We start from the raw sequence: 22,892 nt of genomic DNA, 5'->3' as shown, positions 1-22,892 counted from the left end.
AACTATACAAAAAACATCTTCATGACCCAGAAAATCATGATGGTGTGATCACTCACCTAGAGCCAGACATACTGGAATGTGAAGTCAAGTGGGCTTCACCAAGCACCACCAAGAACAAAGCTAGTGGAGGTGATGGAATTCCAGTGGAGCTATTTCAAACCCTTAAAGATGATGTTATGAAAGTGCTGCACTCAATATGCCAAAAATTTGGAAAACTAGCAGTGGCCACAGGACTGGAAAAGGTTAGTTTTCGTTCCAATCCCTAAGAAAGGCAATGCCAAAAAATGCTCAAACTACCACACAATTGCACTCAACTCACACGCTAGTAAAGTAATGCTCAAAATTCTCCAAGCCAGGCTTCAACAGTATGTGAACCATGAACTCCCAGATGTTCAAGCTGGTTTTAGAAAAGGCAGAGGAACCAGAGATCAAATTGCCAACATCCACAGGATCATCAAAAAAGCAAGAGAGTTCCAGAAAAACATCTATTTCTGCTTTATTGACTATGCCAAAGCCTTTGACTGTGTGGATCACAACAAACTGTAGAAAATTCTGAAAGAGATGGGAATACCAGACCACTTGAGTGCCTCTTGAGAAACCTGTATGCAGGTCAGGAAGCAACAGTTAGAACTGGACATGGAACAACAGACTGGTTCCAAATCAGGAAAGGAGTACGTCAAGGCTGTATATTGTCGCCCTGCTTATATAACTTATATGTAGAGTACATCATGAGAAATGCTGGGCTGGATAAAGCACAAGCTGGAATCAAGATTGCCGGGAGAAAGATTCAAATTCATTGGAAGGACTGATGATGAAGCTGCAACTCTAATACTTTGGCCACCTGATGCGAAGAACTGACTCATTTGAAAAGACCCTGATGCTGGGAAAGATTGAGGGCAGGAGAAGGGGACAACAGAGGATGAGATGGTTGGATGGCATCACCAACTCAATGGACATGAGTTTGAGTGAACTCTCGGAGTTGGTGATGGACAGGGAGGCCTGGTGTGCTGTAGTGCATGGGGTCGCTAAGAGTCGGACACGACTGAGCAACTGAACTGAACTGAACTGAAATCTTACAAATATTAAAGACAGAAATAAGTTTTCTCTCCTTCTGAGTAAATGTTATACCTGGGCAGTGTTAAACTTGTCAAGCCCTTTTTGAAATTGAATCTCAAAAATGCCAGCTTAGACATCTGAATAGAAACTTACTGATTTTCCCCCATGAGGAAGTATGTGTAAATCACTCAGTCATCTCTGACTCTCTGACCCCATGGGCTATAGCCCACTAGGCTCCTCTGTCCATGGAATTCTCCAGGTAAGAACACTGGAGTGGATAGCCATTCCCCTCTCCAAGGGATCTTCCCAAACCAGGGACTGAACCCATCTCCGGCATTGCAGGTGGATTCTTTACTGTCTGAGCCACCAGGAGAAAGTTATTAGGTAGTTTCAATTGAATAAAATGGCTGTTTCCTATCTAATAGATACAGCTCTATCTTCTATGAGCTTCTATTCTAAAAGCTGTTTTCAAACTTTAGGAAATTCATTTCAGGTCATTTTTAGGGGCTATAACAAGGAGAATGAGTCTTTATGATTACTCTGCTTCAGTATAAGTTAGATTACATTCTATGAGACAACAGAATGGCAATATTATCATACACATTATGTTACTGAATAAACAATGAAGATGACCTTGTAGCTGAAGGACTACTTTCAGATTTCTAAATGTAAGTTTTATTTTTTGCTGTGCAATGCCTCAACAAATCCACCCCTCTCCTTTCTGTGTATAAGCTAAGACCCATGTAAACTTCTTCCTTGTTTGATTTACAGACATGCATACCTTTCTGGGAAATGATTATTACTGTTACATATAAAATTAATAGTAAACATGTTTTTCTATGTTTATAATTTGCCCCTCATAAAAAAAGGAGGGGGTGGTGAATACATATGCCTTTACTGCTCCTCTCTGTCAATTACAATCTCTATGTCAGGAAAGCTGAGTTTGCAGAAATCATTTTAGAGGAGGCAATTCTGAATTTAACTAGCATAGAACTGCACACAAGAGAATGGAATGGCTGATTACTAGGAAATGATTCAGAAAAAAAAATTTAATTAAAAAAAGTGTTTGAGTACCATAGAAGCCAATGATATGAATTCCACTTGCAGTACCTCACAGCCTCACCTACAAACTATTATCACTGCACAAGGTAAGTCATCGTAAAACATGGTAAAAGTATTACTGTAGAAGACTAGTAAAGAACCACCTCAGAGGTCTTTCATTATGTACCACAAAAGAACTGAGCTCTCTGATGGCTCAATGGGTAAAGAATCTGCCTGTAATACAGGAGACGTGGGTTTGATTCCTGGATCTGGAAGATCTCCTGGAGGAAGGCATGGCAACCCACTCCAGTATTTTTGCCTGGAAAATCCCACGAACAGAAGAGCGTGGGGGCTACAGTCCATGGGGTCGCAAAGAGTTGGACACGATTCAGCGACTAAGCACAGCACAGGAAAGAACTGAATTGAAGACGGAAACACCTAAAAATGAAAGAAAATACTCAAGCACACTTTTTATGAAGACTGCACGGAAAACTGTAAATGGAGATGATTAGGGATATGGATAGGAGCCAGTGAGTTAATGGAAAACCAAAATATCATATTAAATTAGAAGCTGCTAATTTACTTCAAGGAAACCTTGAATCTTTTCTCCATATGATCCCATTAGAAACTCCCATGCCTGATCCTTGTGGCTAGAGAAAGGCTATTTAACTTCACATTTTTAGAAATCCAACTGTCACTACTTAAAGTACCTGAAAATTTATTAGTCTTAATGCTTTTCCCCCTTCTACCACAAGGGCGTAGGACCTCTAAGAGTCATGAATTTCACTTCTAAATGACTATGCCAACATGTTGCAAAGCTACAAACTAATATTAGTTAGTACTAACACAAAGACACATAATCAATGTAATAAAGAATCAAACAGTATAGTGGGGCAGGGATGGCCTTTTCAATAAAAGGTGCCAGGTTCACTGCATATCAATGTGGAAAAAAAGGAATCTCGACTCCCTACCTTACACCATTCAAAAACAAAAGCAAACAAACAAAAACTCCAATAGACTAAAGAGCTAAATGGGAAAGGCAAAATAAAGGGTTTAATGGAAATCATAGACAAATATAATAATAAACTTGGGTAAACAAGCATTTTGTAAATAGAAAACTAAAAGTATTAACCATAAAGGAAAGAATCAATGAATTGTACTAGGCTAAAAGGGAATATCAAGCCATCAAAAGGCACTGGTAAGCAAGTAAAAAGGAGACCAGACTGTGAGACAATACAGACAACACACATACCCTATAAAGGTCTCATATACAAAACAACTGCAAGTCAAAGACAGAGAATTTGAACAGAAAAAAATGTCAAAATACTTGAATAGGCACTTCACAAAAGATGATAAGCAAATGGACAATATTGAAAAGGTGTTTGGGTTCCTTAGTCACCAGGAAAATTTGAATTAAAGATCCATCAGAAGGATCAAAGTGAAAATGACGGCCAACACCCAGTATGGCAAGGATGTGGTGCAACCATGACCTCGTGCGCTACTGGGGAGAGTATAAACTGGTGCCGATTCTTTGTAAGACAGTTTGACGGAATCTACTAAAGCTGGACACATGCTTACCTATGAACCAGCAGCTCTATTCCTAGGTATATAACCAGCAGAAATGTATAGATATTCACCAAAAGATGTTCATAGGAATGTTTGCAGCAGCACTATGAGTAACAGCCAAATGCCCATCACAGCAGCATGGATTACAAAAGTGCTGTCTACTCACATGATGAAGTATCATACAGCCAGGAGAACAGCTACATTCAATAATATAAATGAATCCCACAATTATACCTTCCCCAACTTATGACAGGATTACATTCCTGATAAACCCCATTGTAAGCTGAAAATTCCGTAATCCAAAGGTGCATTTAATACACCTAACCCACCAAACAGGGTAGCTTAGCCTAGCCTGCCTGAAACATGCTCAGAACACGTACATTAACCTACAGTTGGGCAAAGTCATTTAAAACAAAGCCCATTTTATAATAAAGTGCTGAACATCCCATGTGATTTACTGAATGCTACACTGAAAGTGAAAAACAGAAAGTTGTCTGGGCACAGAATGGTCATATGTGTATCAGCTGTTTCCCCTTGTGATCTCGGTACTGACAAGGAGCTGCTGCCACTGCCCAGAATCACAGGAGCATCTCAGGCCCAGGGAAAGATCAAAACCCAAAATTTGAAGTCGTTTGAATGAAAGAGGCCAGAAAGAAGAGAATATATTGGATGATTCTATTTACAGGAAGCAAATAAAAAAAGGTCTAAATTAAAACACAATACTAGACAACAAAACAAAATTACTTTTGCAAGGGATGACTGGGATGCAGGAATTTTCTGGGTGCTATCTTTGGGGTGCTTCTTTCTTGGGTGCTAGTTATATGGACGTGTTCACTTGGTAAAAAATTCTTGGAAAGGTCCATTTCTGGTTTGTATATATTTCTGATGTGTATATCATTAAAAAAATATATTTTTAAAGAGAATATGCCAGATCCATTAATTGGTGCGAGAAAGAAAAGAAGCAAAAAAAAAAAAAAAAAAAAAGAAGTTGGAGTGAAATGACTTAAGAGAATATTCTTAAAAGTCCTCATCACAAGAATTGAGAGGTGATGAATGTTAACTAAATTTACTATGATAATTTCACAATAACACATATAGCAAATCATTATGTTGTATACCTAAAACTACCTGGAGGAGGAAATGGCAACCCACTCCAGTATCCTTGCCTGGAGAACCCCACGGACAGAGGAGCCTGGCGGGCTCTATAGTCCATGGGGTTGCAGAGTCAGATGTGACTGAGCATGCACACACACCTAAAACTAAGTGTCAATCATATCTCAAAACTGGCTTAAAAAAAAAACATTAAAAAACTAACTGCAATGAAAAGGTAACTGGCTGATCTATTTCTTTTCTCAGTACTGCCAGGCCTTTTGGTGAATACGGAATTAAATTCTGTTCCCAGTTTTCTCCTTAAACACTGAGAAGCTGAAACTATTTTCCTTACAAAGTTAGAATTTTGTTGAATTTTATGAAATTGAGCAGTGGGATCTGGCCATCATGTCAGCAAAAAAAAAAAAAAAAGTTAATGAGGAAGAGATTGTGGTTTACGCTCTACTGTGTGTGATTAACTCCAGATTTTGAAAACGATCTTCAAACCTAAGAGAACAAAGCAAACAATTTCAAGATTTGGAAGAAAACAACTGAAAAAGAATGAATTTTCTACCAAGTGGCTATTGGAATACAAGCTGATGAGACTATAAAGTGTCAGCTCGTCAAGACTGAGGCTTCCTATGGTTCAGCTAGGCAAACCCTGAGAATGAAAGCACAGAGAATGGAACTGTTAACATGAGATCCAAAGAAAGAGCCCCTCCAATAATAACATAGCTCCTCAACATTAAATCTTCAAATGGAAAATGAAAACTCACAGCTGCTTTTCTCACTAGAAGGAAAGAAGAGCAGAATACTGCCCTTCCTTTTCATGAATTTGAGTACTGCAGTATTAATGGAAAAACAACGCCCAGTTAAAAAACAAAGGCTCCTACTACAATGTCTTTTGGCAAAAGAATAGACCATTACGGAATTTACCAGCAACTTACACCATTTCAAAAAGCGCTTGCTATTTGAACATCTTAGGGCCTAAACTACCTTACCTAATACACGAAAAACAGCATACAAAGAGAGAAAAAAAAAACCCAAATGCTGTTTTCTATTATATGTAGCTTCAAAGAATTTTAAACCATGCTGTAATTATCATAATTATACTCAATTACATGAACTTGAGAGTTCTCACTCAGCATATTACTTGAAATGCCATGATAATAAAACCATTTATTCTCTTAGATTTCAGCCAATCAATTCTAAGGATGTGCCCAGGTCTCAGAACCCTTGGCCCTGGCCTTGCTATTACAGACAGGCCCCATATCCCCTGGAGTACGAGCAAAGGCACTCAAACTGCAGCTGAAGGTCTTCCATTTGAGTATTGGGTCCAAGTTATTAATCCGAGTATGAAATCACAAAGCTGTATCCAGCCTTTAAGTCGGTAACTTCCCCAAGTTCCTTTCTTGCCTGTGGTAGATGGATGTCAAAGTCAAGGGTAACTGCATCAACAATGCGGAAACTCAGCAATATCATGGTCTGATGTTTGGTCCTCACTGCCTGGTTACTTTTTTCAAGCATAACATCTACAAGACACTCCAGGGGCCGGGCAACCAAGTGGTGGTTGGGAATAAGTTAGAGCTGTGTTACTAGGGTACACAGGAAATCTGGAGTGCCACCTGTACTTTAATTCTCCACTGCAGGACAGTGACAGAACTTCAGACACACAAATCGCGGATGCTCACCTGCTACAGTAGGTGACAGTACGGCTTATCAGTAATGTCTAGTTAGGTAGGACATAGGTGAGCAGCACAGGCCAGTCTGGCCAACAATGCTGTGCCCTGAGAGCTTCCATTCAGGAAACAACCTAACGATGATCAGCAGGGGACTGGATAAATAAAGTATAGTGCATCCATACAACGGAAGACTATATGGTACAAAGAATGAAGACTGAAAAAGGCCAAGTAAAGAACAATACCTATAACATATTAGCTTTTGTCTACTAAAGCAGGAGGAAGGTTAAGAATCTCTATTTTTATTTCCTCTTGTAAGCATATGCATAAAGTAAAGTAAAAGAAAGATTGGGAAAGACTGAAGGCAAAAGCAGACGAGAGGAGCAAAGGGTGAGAGATAGATAGCACCACCGACTCAACGGACAGCAATGTGAGCAAACTCCGGGAGATAGTGAAGGACAGAGGAGCCTGGTGTGCAGCAGTCCATGGGGTTGCAAAGAGCTGGACACGACTTAGCAACTTAACAACAAAGTAAAGCAAAACCAACTGAAAACTATAGTTAACTTTTCAGGAAGGCATAGGAACTGAGCAAATGATGGGATGGAAAATCTGTGTTATATGTCTTTTCATACTTCTTTTTATGTCAAACAATGGGAATGTATCACATATTTTTTAAAGCATTAAAAAAAAAAACCCACCTCTCAGTTCCAAATTTCTACTCACCTATTTCAGGAATCATCAATCTACCACTTTAGATACATGTTGGAAAAGACTAAAAGAAAGCAATTATATCTTCTACTTGAACCAATAAGCACAAAGGCTTTTGAGGATTTTTTTACAGCAACAACTTTTTTAAGTACAAAAGTTAAAAGAAAATCCCCAGAAAAATAGTTTCAATGACTGCTTCTGGTTTATAAAAGGTAAGTGAAATTCAATTACACAGAGAACATGTAATGTTTGGATTGTAAAGCCTTTCCGTGCGATAATACATTGACACACAACTTAAGAAAATAGCTTGAAATACAAAAATACAATTGTGATCCAGGAATGGCACCAAATTAGAACAGTTTTATTATTTAACATACCAATGTATATACATTATCCTCCCAAATAGGAAACAATTTTGATTCCAAAGTTTAAAATGTGATTTCCAAAATGAATCCTAACTATAAATTTTGGGGTAAAAATAGTCCTGCAAATTAACACACATCATTTTGATCCTTGACTAAAATATGCACCCTGTACTAATCACTTCTCTCATACAAAATGTATATTACAAATAAAACTTTCAAAAAAGATCTCAGATGTTTACTGCATATCATAGAGAATGCTTACCACCATCTGAAAGGCTTTAAGTCCTTCCCTTTATTAGATGTTTAAAACAGATACTCAAATCTGGATGAAAACAACACTCTGCAGGTATTAGCATATCTAGGATCATATATGATGCTTATCAGAAAAAGGAATATATAACTTTGCTGGACTGCTTCTGTTACTTTTTCTAAAATAAGAATTACTCTTTCTTACTGTTTTAAAAGCAATGATAAGAGATGTGAACAAATTAAAAGTCCTGTTCAAATGTCAGTTTTCTCTTTTCAAACAGAAACCACATGTAGAGGCATTTTTACTCAGTCATATATTTCTACTTCCTAGGACCAGCCCTTCTTGAAGTATATATTGTTAAAGACCATCCTACAGGGTTCCTAATGAACGCTGTCCATTATCGCCAGTAACTGTTCTCGTCTCAGCATTTTCAAACTCTCTTAGCTCTGGTAAAGCCAGCACAAACCAGCCAGAACACAATGGCCTTAAGGGGAAAAAAAAGGGGGGAGCCTACTAATAAGTTTTTGTATCGCCTAGTACAGTGCCTAGCACAGAGTAGGCATTCAATAAATAGGTGACGAATGGATGCACTATCTTTTAAGACCGTTTCCTACACTTAGATGTATTAATGATTTATGAGTAATATGTTGCATTAGGGCACACAAATCTAACATGATGACTAAACAAAGAACACACATGACATGGCGGAGATACTGTTAGCGTCTACAATTCCGTCCCAGGGCAGCATGTGTACTTTAAGGGTTAAAACTATTCCAATAATAAGAATTGATTAGTCAAATATTTTTATTTTGCCAAGGGACTCTAACAGTATTAACCTTTGGCAATTCCCCAACATACAATGAACTCCAAACAAAACAAAACCAAATTGCACTGTTACAAAGAAACGAGTCCATGGAAGCAGAGAGGAGGCGCCAGTTAAGGGACAGCAACTTCAAGGAGGCGGTTGTTTTTTCGCTTGCACGTTGGGACACTCCCGTTTTTCTGGTTGCCCTGAATAAACTTCACGCACACTTTGTCCTGCCTGAACTGCACCAGGAACCTAGGAGGAAACAATAAGACAAACTAAAGAAAAGTACACACAGAACAGCTGATGATTACATGAACACTAGCCTTTGTTTTTTAATGGATATTTACCTTGACAAGTATTCCCCTTTCCATCAGCCCTTCCAGCCCAGAGGATTATACCCCCAGGCATTACATTGCCTTTTGCTTCCAAAGGCCACCATTTAGCCCTAAGTAAACCAAGTTCATTAGCTCATCATACTCCTATCCAGTAAGAAGGACTATGAATATCCACATTTGGAATATTAATAGAAAGACAAACATGCTATTTTCCCCATTTTTATCCACTTCTGCATAGCAAAAATAGTAAAATTATCAACAAATTGAGAAAATGAAATGCAGAAATAACAGAGAACAGGTCCAGAGACACTCCAGACTATGGTTTCCAAATATTGGATATTTACACACTTCCTACACTACTTTTTTTATATCTATACACTAAATAACTGTGTTTTAAAATAGCTATGACCTACAGAATAAAAATGATGAAATCATAAGTCTGATCTGCCAGTTATATTTTTAATATCCATTTAAATATATGTATACACACACATATGTCACTATAAAAATTTAACAATCTATCATGTACACCTAAAGACACCTCTTATCCTACCAGTGGTACAAGCAGTACACTGTGGGAAACGGTATTTTAGTTCAAATCTTTCCTTTCACAGCCCAAGAGCAGTCAGGCATTTGCCCACAAGACTATTTGTCACAGCTTCCTACAAGAGACATATGACTGGCTTCCCCCTGGGCTGGGTGCTGTGAGGAACAGGCACTGCAGGTACGAAATGAGGTCTCTGAGGCATCACCAGGGAGGCATACGGGCAGCGTGGCTGTCCTGGAACCCAGGCTTTCCCAGCTCTTTTCTCTCTACCATCAGAATCAGTATAGCATTACCATGTTTTCAGTGTGTTTCTCAGGGAACTGTTTCTGAGTTACTGGTGTATAATTAAATGAGTCAGTCTAAAAAGCATGTGGTAGGTCACATGTTCACTGGCACCCACGATAGCTCTGCTCTGTACACGTCAGTCTCTGCTTCAAGGTCTAAAGAGCCCATGTTTCGCAAACTTTATGCACTGGAGTGAAACGTGACACGTAAGCTTGTACTCATCGGTGGTACATCTGAGCTTTAGATGGGCTGTTTCTTTTCAACTTGAAAGCACTAAAAAGGCAGCTCTAGTTCCAAATTCACCTGCGATCTCTCTCTAGCATGCACACTTAAATCTATGTGCCTCAGAGAGAAAACAAAATCTTTCAAGTTTAACACAAATACATACATTTAAAAGATCAAATATATTTACATTTTAATTTTTAAAGACAATCTGTAGTGTAATAAATGTAGAGAGAAGTTCTTTTCCCATTAACTTAAGCATATACCAGCTGTCTGCATGTCCGCAATTCATGCCCATGATTCACTCCAGAAATAACAGTAGCTAAACCTTACCAAGTGTTTACCACGCACCACACTGTTCTTACTAAGTTACACATATTAACTCAACTTTAAAACAGTCCTATGAGGTAAGGGTACTATTATCTGTCTTTCACAGAAGAGAAAACTGAAGCCTAGCCCACAGTGAAGACATACCATCCTCCAGCAAAGAATCATGTCAGATGCATGATTTCACAGCATCAAAACCACTCACAATGTCACAGCAGACTGAGACAGGTTAGTTGTTTGCATTTAAAATATTCAGAAAAACAACTGTATAACTTAAAGGATACACATGTATGTGTGTATTACATGTATGTATGCATATATACATATATTTAAAGTATTTAATACAAAAAAATCACTTTAGTTTTCAACATTGCAGATTCATTTTTAGAAGAACTATAGATCTTGTTTAATGTTATCCTTAAAATGTAATCTATTTATAGATTGAATAGTTTGGGAATTTAAGGACTGGGGATCACAAGGCAGTCGAGTCTCTCAATGAATTTAATTCTCATGTCTACACATGCTGGTTAAAACTGCTCTAAGGAGGAAGCAGGCCTTTGGCTTTCCTCCTGTAAGCTGACATCCAGTTTATCTACAATGATTATGGAGATTGGGTTTGTTAGAATATCTACTTCTATTTCTAAAAAGGATGCACTAAGGGAGGTTTTGGTCACTGAAATGCATGCTGTTTACAACACTGGTCTGTATAGTCCACAAAAAGACATCATGGGCATGCTTGTCCATGACTCTGTAAAATTTTGTTTAAATTTAAAATGCTCACCAAAAAAGTATATAAATTTAAAATGCTCACCAAAAAAGCTGCTTAAGAACTCCCAGAGGTTATGAAGCAGAGGCTACATGGGAGCCTTGTTCTGCCACGTGGATTCCTGGGCTGCCTAGGGAGGGACCGTGGTGCTACGCAAGGTGCCATCAGCTATTTTCTTTTTATGAGACCGACCAGTAATTAGGAATAGGAGAAGGAAAGGTGTTCTGGTCTAGTTTATAATGCTACTGAATGTTTGTTTTCTTCACATGGCCACACTGAATCTTCGCTCAGACAAGCATGTTTACTGAAAACTTACACACTTAGAACATCACCCCCACCCCTTCTGTGACAAGCAGGGTCCCTTTCACCTGGAAGTCGTGTTCTGAGATCAAATGCCTCAAAGACAAACTGTGAGAGTTGCTGCTGGGGTTCTGTGCTTGACACAGCATGCTGCACCCCCACAGGGCGCCTCAGGAGAGTCACCATGCACAACAAGACTGCAGAAGCTCTGGGAAGCGCTGTCGTGAAGGACAGTTCACCTCTTCACAACACATCACTACTAACATCCTGCCAAGGCAGTGTTCTCAGAATGCCAGTCTGGGAAGCGCTAAAAGCAGCAATCCTTAGTGGCCTGGATGTTGGTGTGGTTTTCTCTGTAAAGATGGCCTTATGGACAGGGAGGCCTGGCGTGCTGCGATTCATGGGGTCGCAAAGAGTCGGACACGACTGAGCGACTGATCTGATCTGATTAACATAGTAAACCACATGTGAAGCTACTTCATCCATATACCAAGAAGCTTCTGCATCTGAACACAAAGAATCTTTCCAGGAGGTGTGGGAAGACCAGTCCCACTACAACAGGAGCCCAGCTTCCTGAGTTATGAAATATTTCAACTAAGAGTTTAAAGATCTAACAACCCTAACAGGTTAACATTTTAATTGATGAGAACCCAACTGGTCCATATCTTTTCTCCTAAGTCTTTATGAGAAAGGACTTGATAACAAGGAAAGTTATTTTGTTTAAATTGCAATTTCCAATATAGGGTATACATAAAAGTCAATTACCACCCCTCACCCTCTATCCCCATCTAAATACCATTCCTAGTGTACAATGAGAACAGACAGTGGACCTAAGGTTCTGTCAAACCTAGTATATCAAGGAGAGCTGGTGTGGCTTACAAAGGGACAGGAATGGATATGAACTTATTTTAGAGAAACTTTTAAAAAGAGTTGAAATAAAACAGGCAGGCAAAATCTTAATTAGAAAATAAAATCATTTCCTATGCAATATGGTGATGCAAATTTTACTCCATGTCCAAGAAAGTATATATATAGACAATAAACAATCTATTGAAAAGTAATCAATTAAGTATCAATCCATATAGTAACTAAAATTCAATCCAGTGATCTCATACTGACAGATTTAATAAAGGGAGGGATGCTCCAACCTGTATGCAAATAACAGGTCTCTATAACTAGAGCCCTAATGTGAAGCCAAAAGAGCAGATTTCAGATTCACAGCAGTCTTAACACTAGTGAACCCTTGTCAACCCAGAATGCTTATTTCATAACTCTACTTTGTATGGAGAAAAAGGTATATCAAATACCTAACACATTCCCAAATGGCACTCTTGACTTCCCCCCACCCCCAAACCCCTCATTCTTCAGTGTCAACTACTGCAGTAAATGGTACCATTTTGGGCTCATGCCCGAAACCTAACACCCAATCTGTTAATAAGTTCTCTTGTTTTCCTTCAAATTACATTCAGAACCTGACTACTTTTCACAGCCTCCCACTCACACCCCTGCCTAAGCCTCGTCATCCTTACCCGACAGCTCGGAGAAGCTCCTATTTCCTCTGCTTTCACTCTTGCCTCCCTACAGTTATTCTCCACACTGCAGGCAGAGAGATCTTTGAGAACCATAAATCTAATTATGTCACATTCTTGCTCAAAACCTATAGTGGCTTTCCATCATCCTCAGTAAAATCTCAACTCTAGGCTCTACACAGACCCTGCCTCTTGCTCCAGGGTCTTCCCCTACTGCCTATTTTGCTCTAACAATGTCCACTCCTGCTTCAGGGCCTCTGCACCTGCTGCCTCTCCTGGAAGGCGTCTCCCTGGATTCCAGTTTCAATTCAAATGCCACCGCATCAAAGTGGCCTCCCTGGTCTCCCTATCAAAAATAACATCTTCTGACCTTTAATCTGCTTTTCTTTCCTCTGCCAGCATTTATTACTAACCAAAGTCACGCCACCTATTTATTATTTCATTTGTGCATATCTGTGTCCTCTATTAGGATGTCAGGCATGTGAACGTGGATACTTGGTCAGTGTCACTCGCGGCCCATCCATCACCTAGAACACATGTCGAACACATACTCGGCTCAATAAGTAGTAGCTGTAAAAATGAATGAGACCAGGTCCCTCAACTCAAACAATAAAGCTGAAACTGAAAAGACATATTCAAAAAATTCATAAACATACTCATCAGAAATTTCAATATTGAGCTTCTGTTTGGTTTGGCTGAGAGTCGTCCGATAGAGCTTGGTGGCCATTTCAATCAGGTGATCACTGCTGAAGAGAAAGTCTCCCTTACTAGCTGCTTCACAGCCCTGAAAGAACAAACCAAGAGTCAGGCTAATTGTAATTAAAGACAGCTCGGGAAGTATGTGTTTACAGGTTTGGCTGAAAACACATTGACAGTCTCTTTAAAACATCAGCTACTGGTGTCAAGTCTTCCGAATCAACAATGATGACAAGAGCAGTCATCGTTTCTTCCAACTTGCTCAGAGCACTTTAGTAAGGTCACCTAAGCCCTTGTCACCCCAAGCTGGTCGATGGACCAGAAGTACCACCAGCACCACCTGGGAGCTTGTTGGAAAAGCAGATGCTGAGTCAGGCCTGATCAAAGGCTTATGGCAGATGCTTCCACAGCGAGGCTCATGTGTGATCTGTTTGCTCGCTCAGGTTGGAACACTCACTGGCCTAACCTACAACTCATCCTGAAAGTGCTGTTCTAAAAGCTCCTCCATGATTTGGTTAAAAAAATAAGAACAGCAGCAACAACGCTTGCAACAAATATTCTAGGGCAGAGGCTCAACCTCAGCTGCACAAGGGGCTCACCTGGGGAGCTTTTGGAAAATAGGGTGCTTGTGCCCCATTCCAAGAAACTCTGATTTGGTTGGACTGGGGAAACGGCCTGTGCACCAGCATATTTTAATATATAATCGAGGTTCATAATCACCGATGAAATAATATGCTCCCTTAGGTTAAAATCCACAGTGGGGAAAACAGGCTGAACAAAGCTTATGGGTTTTTTTTTTTAAGTTCAAAATCAGTTAGATAGACTACTATCTATTAGCTAAGTATATGTCTCTATATATGTTAATATTTACTGACATCTGTTTATTCAGTGACTATTATGTGACATGTACTATGCTAAGCACTTTACATAGTTCCATTCAACCCTTATAACAACACTATTAAGTAGGTACTAATATTTTTCCTATTTTAAGAGAAGAAAAATTAGGTAGGCATATTAAAGTTTAAATACCTTGGCCAAAGTCACTGTAAAGTTAATGGCACCAATGCCAGAGTCTACACTTTAACTGCTCAATTCAAGCCAGGCGGTCCTGGTTAAGCTGACATCAAAAAATCTTCAGGTCAAAATTATTAGGCATTGTTTTACTATAGTTGCATCCTTTAATTAAAAAACCCCCAAATTAAGTAGGGACAAAAAGACATTTACCAATTTAGGAGATACAAGAAACAATAGAAGGAAGCAAAATTTTAAATGTCTTGATATTTCTAGGCATTATCTCAAAATAATGCACATAACACTGGGTGTAAACAAAAAGCTACTCAATGAAATGAGAATTCAAGTGAACAAGTCAATAAGAGTCATTAATCTTATTTAGTTACTGAAAAACAAAGCCTGAGATTTTATGTAAGAGTGAATATAGCCCAATTTTGCAGATCAGTAAGAAGGATATATATTCTTCAAGTAACAGGCATGTGGAAAATCTTAAATCAATGGCTGAGAGATTGGACCAATGCAGAAATCTTTCAGTCAAATCAATAGTTGAAGCTTTACCTCTTTGAGGTGGATGGCAAAGAAGCCATCATTTTGTGAGCTCATGGATACTTTGGTTACATCCACCAGGGGAACCTCTGACTTGATCTGTCCAGACTTTTGATCAGCAAGAAGCAGATTATTATTTGTTAAGAGGAAAATACGGGATGTACTCTACGAGAAACGAAACAAAAAAGGATATAAAACCGAAGATCAAAAACATCCCCAAATTGTCCATGTGTTTCAGGCATTAGTTATTTGTAGAAATGCACATCTCATAATAGTATTTTTCAGCCTGCACACCTATGTAAACTGAAAACACACTAAAGAACATAGACAATCTATTTCAATTTGCAAAAATTTCAGAGAATGAGCAAAATTCCACCTAAGCTTAAAGGCGAAAGAAAATAGCTTCCTTCACAGTAACTCTGCAGAGAATATGAAATGCAAAAAAATTTTTGATGTATAGCTGATTTATAATGTGTTAGTTTCAAACATACAGCAAAGTGATCCAGTTATACATACACTCTGTGTACATATTTCTTTTCAGATTCTTTCCCATTATAGATTATTACAAGACATTGAATATAGTTCCTTACAGTAGGAATTTGCTGTTTATCTATATTATATAAAGTAGTGTGTATCTGTTAACCCTATATTCTTAATGTATCCCTCCTCGCCCCTTTCCCTTTTGATAACAGTGTTTGTTTTCTGTCTGAGTCTTTCTACAATGCAGATTTTAACATTCAGAAAACTGTCCCAATTGAAACAACTGTCATTACAGGTCTCCAGGGTTAGCATTCTTACCTTCCCATTAGCACGGTTAATTTTGTTCACAACCTCAGCAATGATAATCTTTTCTTCAATGGCATCTTTGAGTTTCTTATACTTCGGATTCTTGTTGATTTCCAGGTAAGGCCCTTGGAATGGCTGCCCAACACTGAAGGAAAAAAGTTCCTCACATTAGAAATGGTTTCAGATGGAAGTACTACTAGAAAAAGGTAACGAGTTGGTTGATTCTGAAATTCAAACTTCATTACATTTTTGATGTGACCATGGCATTTGGTTGGGAAGACTTTGGTAAAAATCTCATCACATGGAACAACCAAGACAGAAATCTGTCCCAAGAAGGACAGTCAAGACCCAGGTGCATGGCCTCATGGGAAGGAAGAGGCAATTTCTTCCAGTCTGTTAATATAAAGTTAACAGCTGCCTACACAGGATTCATTAACGCCTTTAAACAGTACAGAGCAATGATAAAGAGGGCACAGATCATTATCATCTCCTGCCCCAAAGAAAATTTTCATTTTCTCACAAAGAGTAAGAAAAGCGACAGGCCTTCTAGGGGGTAGAACAGATCCAGAGCAACCACTTTAGAAGAAAACTTTGGAGCACTTAACATTACCATATAACTCTGGCTCTAAGCCGGCCATATGTGAAAGGAAAATTGGCCTCTCCTCTTAGGATATGCCCCTAAATGGACACAAGTGGCTAAGGTAAACATTCAGAATCGGAGCAGTTTTCTTCCAAACAAACTACTTCTTGCAAGAGGCACGATCATGCACCCAACATCAAGATTTCTTTTCCTAAAGACTTGTGGGATGACTTCTTCAAAGACGCCAAGAAAAAACCACGGCTTCACTTTGAGCTATAAAGTTCTGGCAATTTGCAAATGCAACTTAAAATGCTTGCATTGTGGGTGGAGGATCAGGGCAGAAAATCCACGTAGGTGGTCAGGGTTTCACAGCTCCAGGATAGGAAAGGCCAGCACCCTAAGAGCAGCCGCTTCACACAGGAGTGGGCGCGTACATGATTCCACCTCAATTAATGCTGGAGGCTCAGCACGCCACCGTCCCTGAAAACTAGTAAAACTACCCAAAGGCCTTGGCTTGATATTAACATTTTTGGGTGGTTGTTCATACTCTAACATGTTTTTAATAATACAAAGTGCTAATAGTATTGGAAATTTGTTTCTTCAAAAATGTTTTTTTTCCCCCTCCTTCCAGTTTCTAAGGAGTCATCCACAGGGAATGTTAATTAAGAAGGTTACTCTACAATTTAAAGATACATAAAGAAAATGCTGAATGAATTAAGTCGGAGAGGAAAGCATACAGACAGTTTACCTGTTTGAATATGCTTTATACAGCAGGCACTTTGAATACCATTGGTTTTAGGCACTGTGTTTGACTGAGGGGAGTGTATGCCCCCTCAAGCAGCCAAATCAGCTAACCAAGTAAGCTGTGCTACTAAAATATCTAAAGCAAATGAGTTTGGCAACTTACTTTTATTTAATCCTTTAAGAAGAACAGCTTTCAAATACAGGTAGACATAGAGAACATACCTGCACACATACCACATGCAGTCCATGTGAATATACTTAGCATATAATGCATTTTATTTCTAAGACATTTTTTTGGAAAAAGCTAGAAGTTGTTATAGATTTGGCTTGAAGTTGTACAATCTACTTTTTTTATAAATACCAGATGCAAAAGGGATAGGAATTCTGGGGTGGTGGGGGGAGGGACGGGAATGATGACCTTGGGAGATGTAAGAACATTCAGATAAAGCAGTTTTTACCAAGAACTTCACTTGGCAAACTTGCAGTTGGTTTTCCTTCTTTTACTGAGTACTTGATGTCTACAATAAAGGAACTGAAATTACTGCAGAGGCCAGTGAAGTCGGAGGCAATGAGTTAGCTGACCAAAGGTCAATATAGGCCACTGTCCAGGCAACGCTAGAAAGTGACAGATTGGCTCATTCTTCATTTATTTTACAAAGGAGATTCTGACCCAAATTGTTAAAGTGGGAAGATTGGAATGGTGATTACAGTAGATTGTCAACAGAAACCAGCTAGTCTCTGAAACCAATGGAAAACAAATAGGAATTTACCAAGTAAATCTCTTATTAGCCTAGACAATTTTCATTTTAAATGACAACTTCTAATTATTTAGGAAGTGTTTAGGATAATGCTAAGGGAGTAAAACCAACACATGTGATCTTGTTTCTCTAAGTATGCTAAGTATGAAAGCTCTTGGTCAAATGTGTTACATTCATATTCAGACTTTTCAGAGTACCTTGGACTGCAAGGAGATTAAACGAGTCAATCTTAAAGGAAATCAAAGCTGAATATTCACTTGAAGAACTGATGCTAAAGCTGAAGCTCCAATACTTTGGCCACCTGGTGTGATGAGCTGACTCACTGGAAAAGACTCTGATGCTGGGAGGGATTGGGGGCAGGAGGAGAAGGGGACGACAGAGGATGAGATGGTTGGATGACATCACCGACTCAATGGACTTGATTTTGAGCAAGCTCCGGGAGATAGTGAAGGACAGGGAAGCCTGGTGTGCTGCAGTCCATCGGGTCACAAAGAGTCAGACACAACTGAGCCACTGAACAACATATCCAGCCAAGCTCAAAATAATTCATGAAATTAAAAATCTGTGTGTCACTAAAATCAAATCCCACTAGAAAATGCCTACAAGTACATTTGAGAAACTTTTTAAAAATATTGATTTTTACGGGTAAAGTAAAATCATAATACCTAGATGGATATAAAGCCTTCTTGTCTTTGAAGAGTTCACTGGCTTCTAGCTTCTCTTCATAGATAAGTTTCTGTTGGTCTGTGAATTGGTCCCTGTATTTTTTACACTGTGAGATATGAAAAGAAGAAGAAAAAAAGACATCACTTATATAAGTAAATCATTACTCATCCTTAAATATGCTAAACCAATTTAACAGCAGTTAAAAATAAGAGTAAACGTGTATGAGATATTCATTAAAAGGTCAAGAGAATTTTTCCTTCTTGAGTTTTAAAAGTTTGGTCTTGGAAAATGTCATAAAAACTACTATTTGTGTTGCAGAACTTGCGATGCTTCTTCAAAACATACAAGAACTTCTCTGGCCTGGGCCCTCCTGGGAGTACCGTTTCCTCCCACTACGTCAGCCCTTGGATATCCACACTCTTTCAGAGACTCACAGGAAGAAAAACATGGTCCATCACAGCCCAGCGTGCATATTTATACACACACATATATACAATTGACACAAAAGCTTTACAAAACAGCACTTATCCTGTCTACATGTTGTGTATCCTGTTATTTTCATTTCAAAATGCTGATAGTAATACTACTAAATTGATTTCATGACTCACAAATATGTTACGATCTATAGTTTGAAAAGCAATGCTCCAAATCCTCCATTACCATTTCATGACATGGACATTGTTGTTTCTTGTTGTCTGTCGCTCAGTCATGTCAGACTCTTTTGTGACTCCATGGACCTGGCAGACTTTTCTGTCCGTGGAATTTCCCAGGCAAGGATACTGGAGTGGGTTGCCATTTCCTTCTCCAGGGGATCGTCCCAACCCAGGGATCGAACCTGAGTCTCCTGCATTGACAGGTAGATTCTTTACTACTGAGCCACCAGGGAAGCCCGAATGTGGACATAGGACCTGAGAAATCTCCCGTTCACACTGATTCTGAGATTGTACTGAAAGGAGACGGGGGATGGCATGAGGAGCAGGACCAGTTTCTTTAGATGAACTTTCTAAGAAATCCAGTTCACAGATGGGTGAGAATCACCCACATGACCATATAAAGGATCATCAGCATTACTGCCCACCCTTGGAATAAATGCATCCCTCTCTCTCTCCACCCCCAAACCAAGGGAGGTAAGGGCAAAATTCAGGAGCCAGGGGAAAGGAGAGGCGGAGCAGATGCCTAGTATTCACAACCTCCCATCATTATTTCTGGAATAGTTTCTGTATCAGACTCAAAGAGGGAAGTGAACCTTGAGATAATGGCAAATCTTGCCAAACTGACTCACTAAGTAGGAGAACAGGACTTAGTATTCCATTCCACAGGCTGTGCTGGGAACAATTATTACACTGACTAGTGATAATGTCTCTCTGTATGTATATATATATATATATATATATATATGATTCAGCTAAGAACAAGTCCCAGCACTGAGCAGGAAAGAGTTTCCTGGAAGATGTATCCATCAATTGCTCACTCACTAAATACAAGCCCTTCAACCTAAGACTTCATTCTATCCAAATGACAAATAATTGTACCATTCCACATACCAACTAAGTTACTGAAATAAAGTCCATCTTTATACAAACAAGTACCCCACAGAGTCCACACTGAGCACCACCTAAATTACATGTTATGTGCTCATGTAAAATTAAGTGAGCTAAAATATAAGGCCAAATCAAATAGATTTTCAGCTTCCCTTTTACTCAGAGAGCCAGGGGGAAGGAAATTTTAATCTCTTTAATGTCTTTTGGGTGAATTTAGAGCTTTTCCCCCCAGTCCATCAGAACGTGTATGTTCTCATGTATGTCTATGTAGTTCTATGTAGAAAGTAAACTCATGTAATTTGTGAGACTTTACTATTCACATGAAGATATTCGAATTTTATTATTTCTACTTCCAGTAGTATTTCTTCACATACAGATGAAGACAAAAAATTGGACTACTTGAAAGCAACTAGTCTGGATGGGAAACACAATGCAGTCCTGGAGACATCACAGGAGCACTGAGGGCGCCGGGAATTCTCACAGATAGCCAAGCATGCTTCTTACTTCAAAATCCTGCTTTTACATTACCCTTTGCAAACACTCAAAACAGATAGCAAGACATCTTTGAAAAAACAGAAAAAGATGGTTTTTACCCTCCACAAGTGGAAAATCCTTTTTAGCTCCTTGTGAGTAGAATCCAAGAACAGGTAAGGTCTCGATGGCCAATTCTTATCTATCGGAGATAAGGAAGGCACCTTATTTTTCATTTCCAAGAAGTATTTTTGCACCTGTGTTGGGTTTGACAAAAAATACCAGGTAAGTCAAATACACCAGAAAAAGAAAACACTGTCTAATACAAACCGGACTCAAAGAAACCAGTCTTTAGTGGAATTTAGCAAGTTCTGGTCCATAAAACTTTGTAACTCCTCTGAAAAGTCTCTACTCTACTATTCTCACTGGCTTGAGAAATCTGAGCTCCACCAAATGGTTAAGGAAAAAGAAAAGTAACCAATGTGAATACTAATTTTATTATTATCACCAATAGGAATACCAGTCAACACTAGAGAGCTACAATGTCTAACAGGCAGCCACACATGGCTCCTGACTACACTGCTGCTGCTGCTGCTGCTGCTAAGTCGCTTCAGTCGTGTCCGACTCTGTTCGACCCCAGGGACTGCAGCCTACCAGGCTTCTCCGTCCATGGGATTCTCCAGGCAAGAACACTGGAGTGGGTTGCCATTTCCTTCTCCAATGCATGAAAGTGAAAAGTGAAAGTGAAGTCGCTCAGTCATGTCCGACTCTTAGCGACCCCATGGACTGCAGCCTACCAGGCTCCTCCCTCCATGGGATTTTCCAGGCAAGAGTACTGGAGTGGGGTGCCACTGCCTTCTCCCCGTGACTACTCTACTGAACCACAAAGATCCAGGACATTTTTGCCACTGCATAAAGTTCTACTGGACAGCACTGCTCTAGAGCACTTACCATGGGTCAGGCACTGTGGGAGCTTTACAGTGTGACTTCATCTGAACCCTTACCCTAACTCTACAAGTTAAGTGCTATTACTATCCCCACTGTACAGATGACAAAACGAGGCTTTCAAATCTGTGAGTGGTGGAGCAAGCTGGCTCCAGAGTTCACACTCTTCAGCACTACATCTATTCGCAGAAAAACAGAGAACTTTAGGATCTATCCTGGGAGAGGGGCACAGCCTCGCTCTCCCACACCCCTCCACCCACTAGTCTGTGTTGCCAACCTTGCTCTGCAGTGGTTCATGGCAGTTTAGCAGGCCAAGATCTTGACATTCCCCTCAAATTCCTGTGCTGAAATCCTAACCCTCAATGGGATGGTATTAGGGGATGGAGCCTTGAGGAGGTAATGAGATTGAGATGAGGTCACGAGGGCAGAACTTCCAAGATAGGATTAGTGTCCTTATAAGAAGAGACAGGAAAGAGTTTGCTTCTCTTTCTATCATGTGAGGAAACCAGGAAGAGGCCCTCATCAGGCCCAGATCGTGCTAGCACCCTGGAGGCTGTGCAGAAATGAACGTTTCTGTTCAGAGAAATGAACATTTACTGTTTAAGCCACACAGTCTATGGCACTTTTGTCATAGTAGCCTGAATTGAGACACCTGGCTTTCTTGGGTTCACTTTTCCCAAAGTATGTTCTCTCTGTCAAAAAAAGAATATTTGATTAATATTCTTTAATGGGCCTCTTTCTGACACAATTTACCTGAACTTTAGGAGTGATGATAAAAAAAGGTCATATTAAACGTCAATGTCACAATTAGAATTTAACTGTTACCAGATAAGTCACATACTACTGAGTTAGTGCTACGAACTAGTTAACCCAATAATACTAATTAGCCACATATAAAATATAAACTTACAATTCTCTGCAGTGTAAATTCATAAATTTTCTTGCCGGCATTGGCTCTGAAGAATTTCCTGTACTCCCTGCGTACCTTTAAAAAGAAGCAGCAGAATACAGAGGTTAGTGTGTGGCCAACAGATGCCCATAAAGATGACACACCTCTATTAAAACCAAAAATTAAGTGGAAGAAGTAAATTCACAAGTGTCTTTCTGGATACAGCAAAGTAATTGAAGCATATTGAGACAGTGGGGTTTAAGTCAGAGGAAAATAAATTAAGAGATGCAAGATAATACCAGAATGTTTTGATGTTTTAAATCCTCTTAACTAGCTTTTAAACAGCCTGAAGATCTGATGAGAAACACTGTACAGGCATAGCTGCA

At 39.3% G+C, this 22,892-nt stretch overlaps 1 protein-coding gene across 5 annotated transcripts in view; it reads right to left on the bottom strand.

The window, feature by feature from the left end:
• Positions 1-7,471: 7,471 nt before the first annotated feature.
• Positions 7,472-22,892, bottom strand: part of MYO1B (myosin IB) — a 199,214-nt gene continuing 183,793 nt past the window's right edge. For all 5 annotated transcript variants that reach the window (XM_027563152.1, XM_027563160.1, XM_027563136.1 and 2 more), the window contains 7 exons: positions 22,528-22,602; positions 20,795-20,929; positions 18,660-18,766; positions 15,925-16,057; positions 15,139-15,291; positions 13,530-13,657; positions 7,472-8,814 (listed from right to left, as the gene is read on the bottom strand). In XM_027563152.1, the coding sequence (XP_027418953.1) occupies positions 8,691-8,814; positions 13,530-13,657; positions 15,139-15,291; positions 15,925-16,057; positions 18,660-18,766; positions 20,795-20,929; positions 22,528-22,602 (855 nt within the window). In that variant the 3' untranslated portion in view covers positions 7,472-8,690. The remainder of the gene's footprint in view (positions 8,815-13,529; positions 13,658-15,138; positions 15,292-15,924; positions 16,058-18,659; positions 18,767-20,794; positions 20,930-22,527; positions 22,603-22,892) is intronic.

This window comes from Bos indicus x Bos taurus, chromosome 2, assembly GCF_003369695.1.
Source record: "Bos indicus x Bos taurus breed Angus x Brahman F1 hybrid chromosome 2, Bos_hybrid_MaternalHap_v2.0, whole genome shotgun sequence".
NCBI classification, from domain to species: Eukaryota; Metazoa; Chordata; class Mammalia; order Artiodactyla; family Bovidae; genus Bos; species Bos indicus x Bos taurus.
This window is presented reverse-complemented; position numbering and strand designations above follow the sequence as displayed.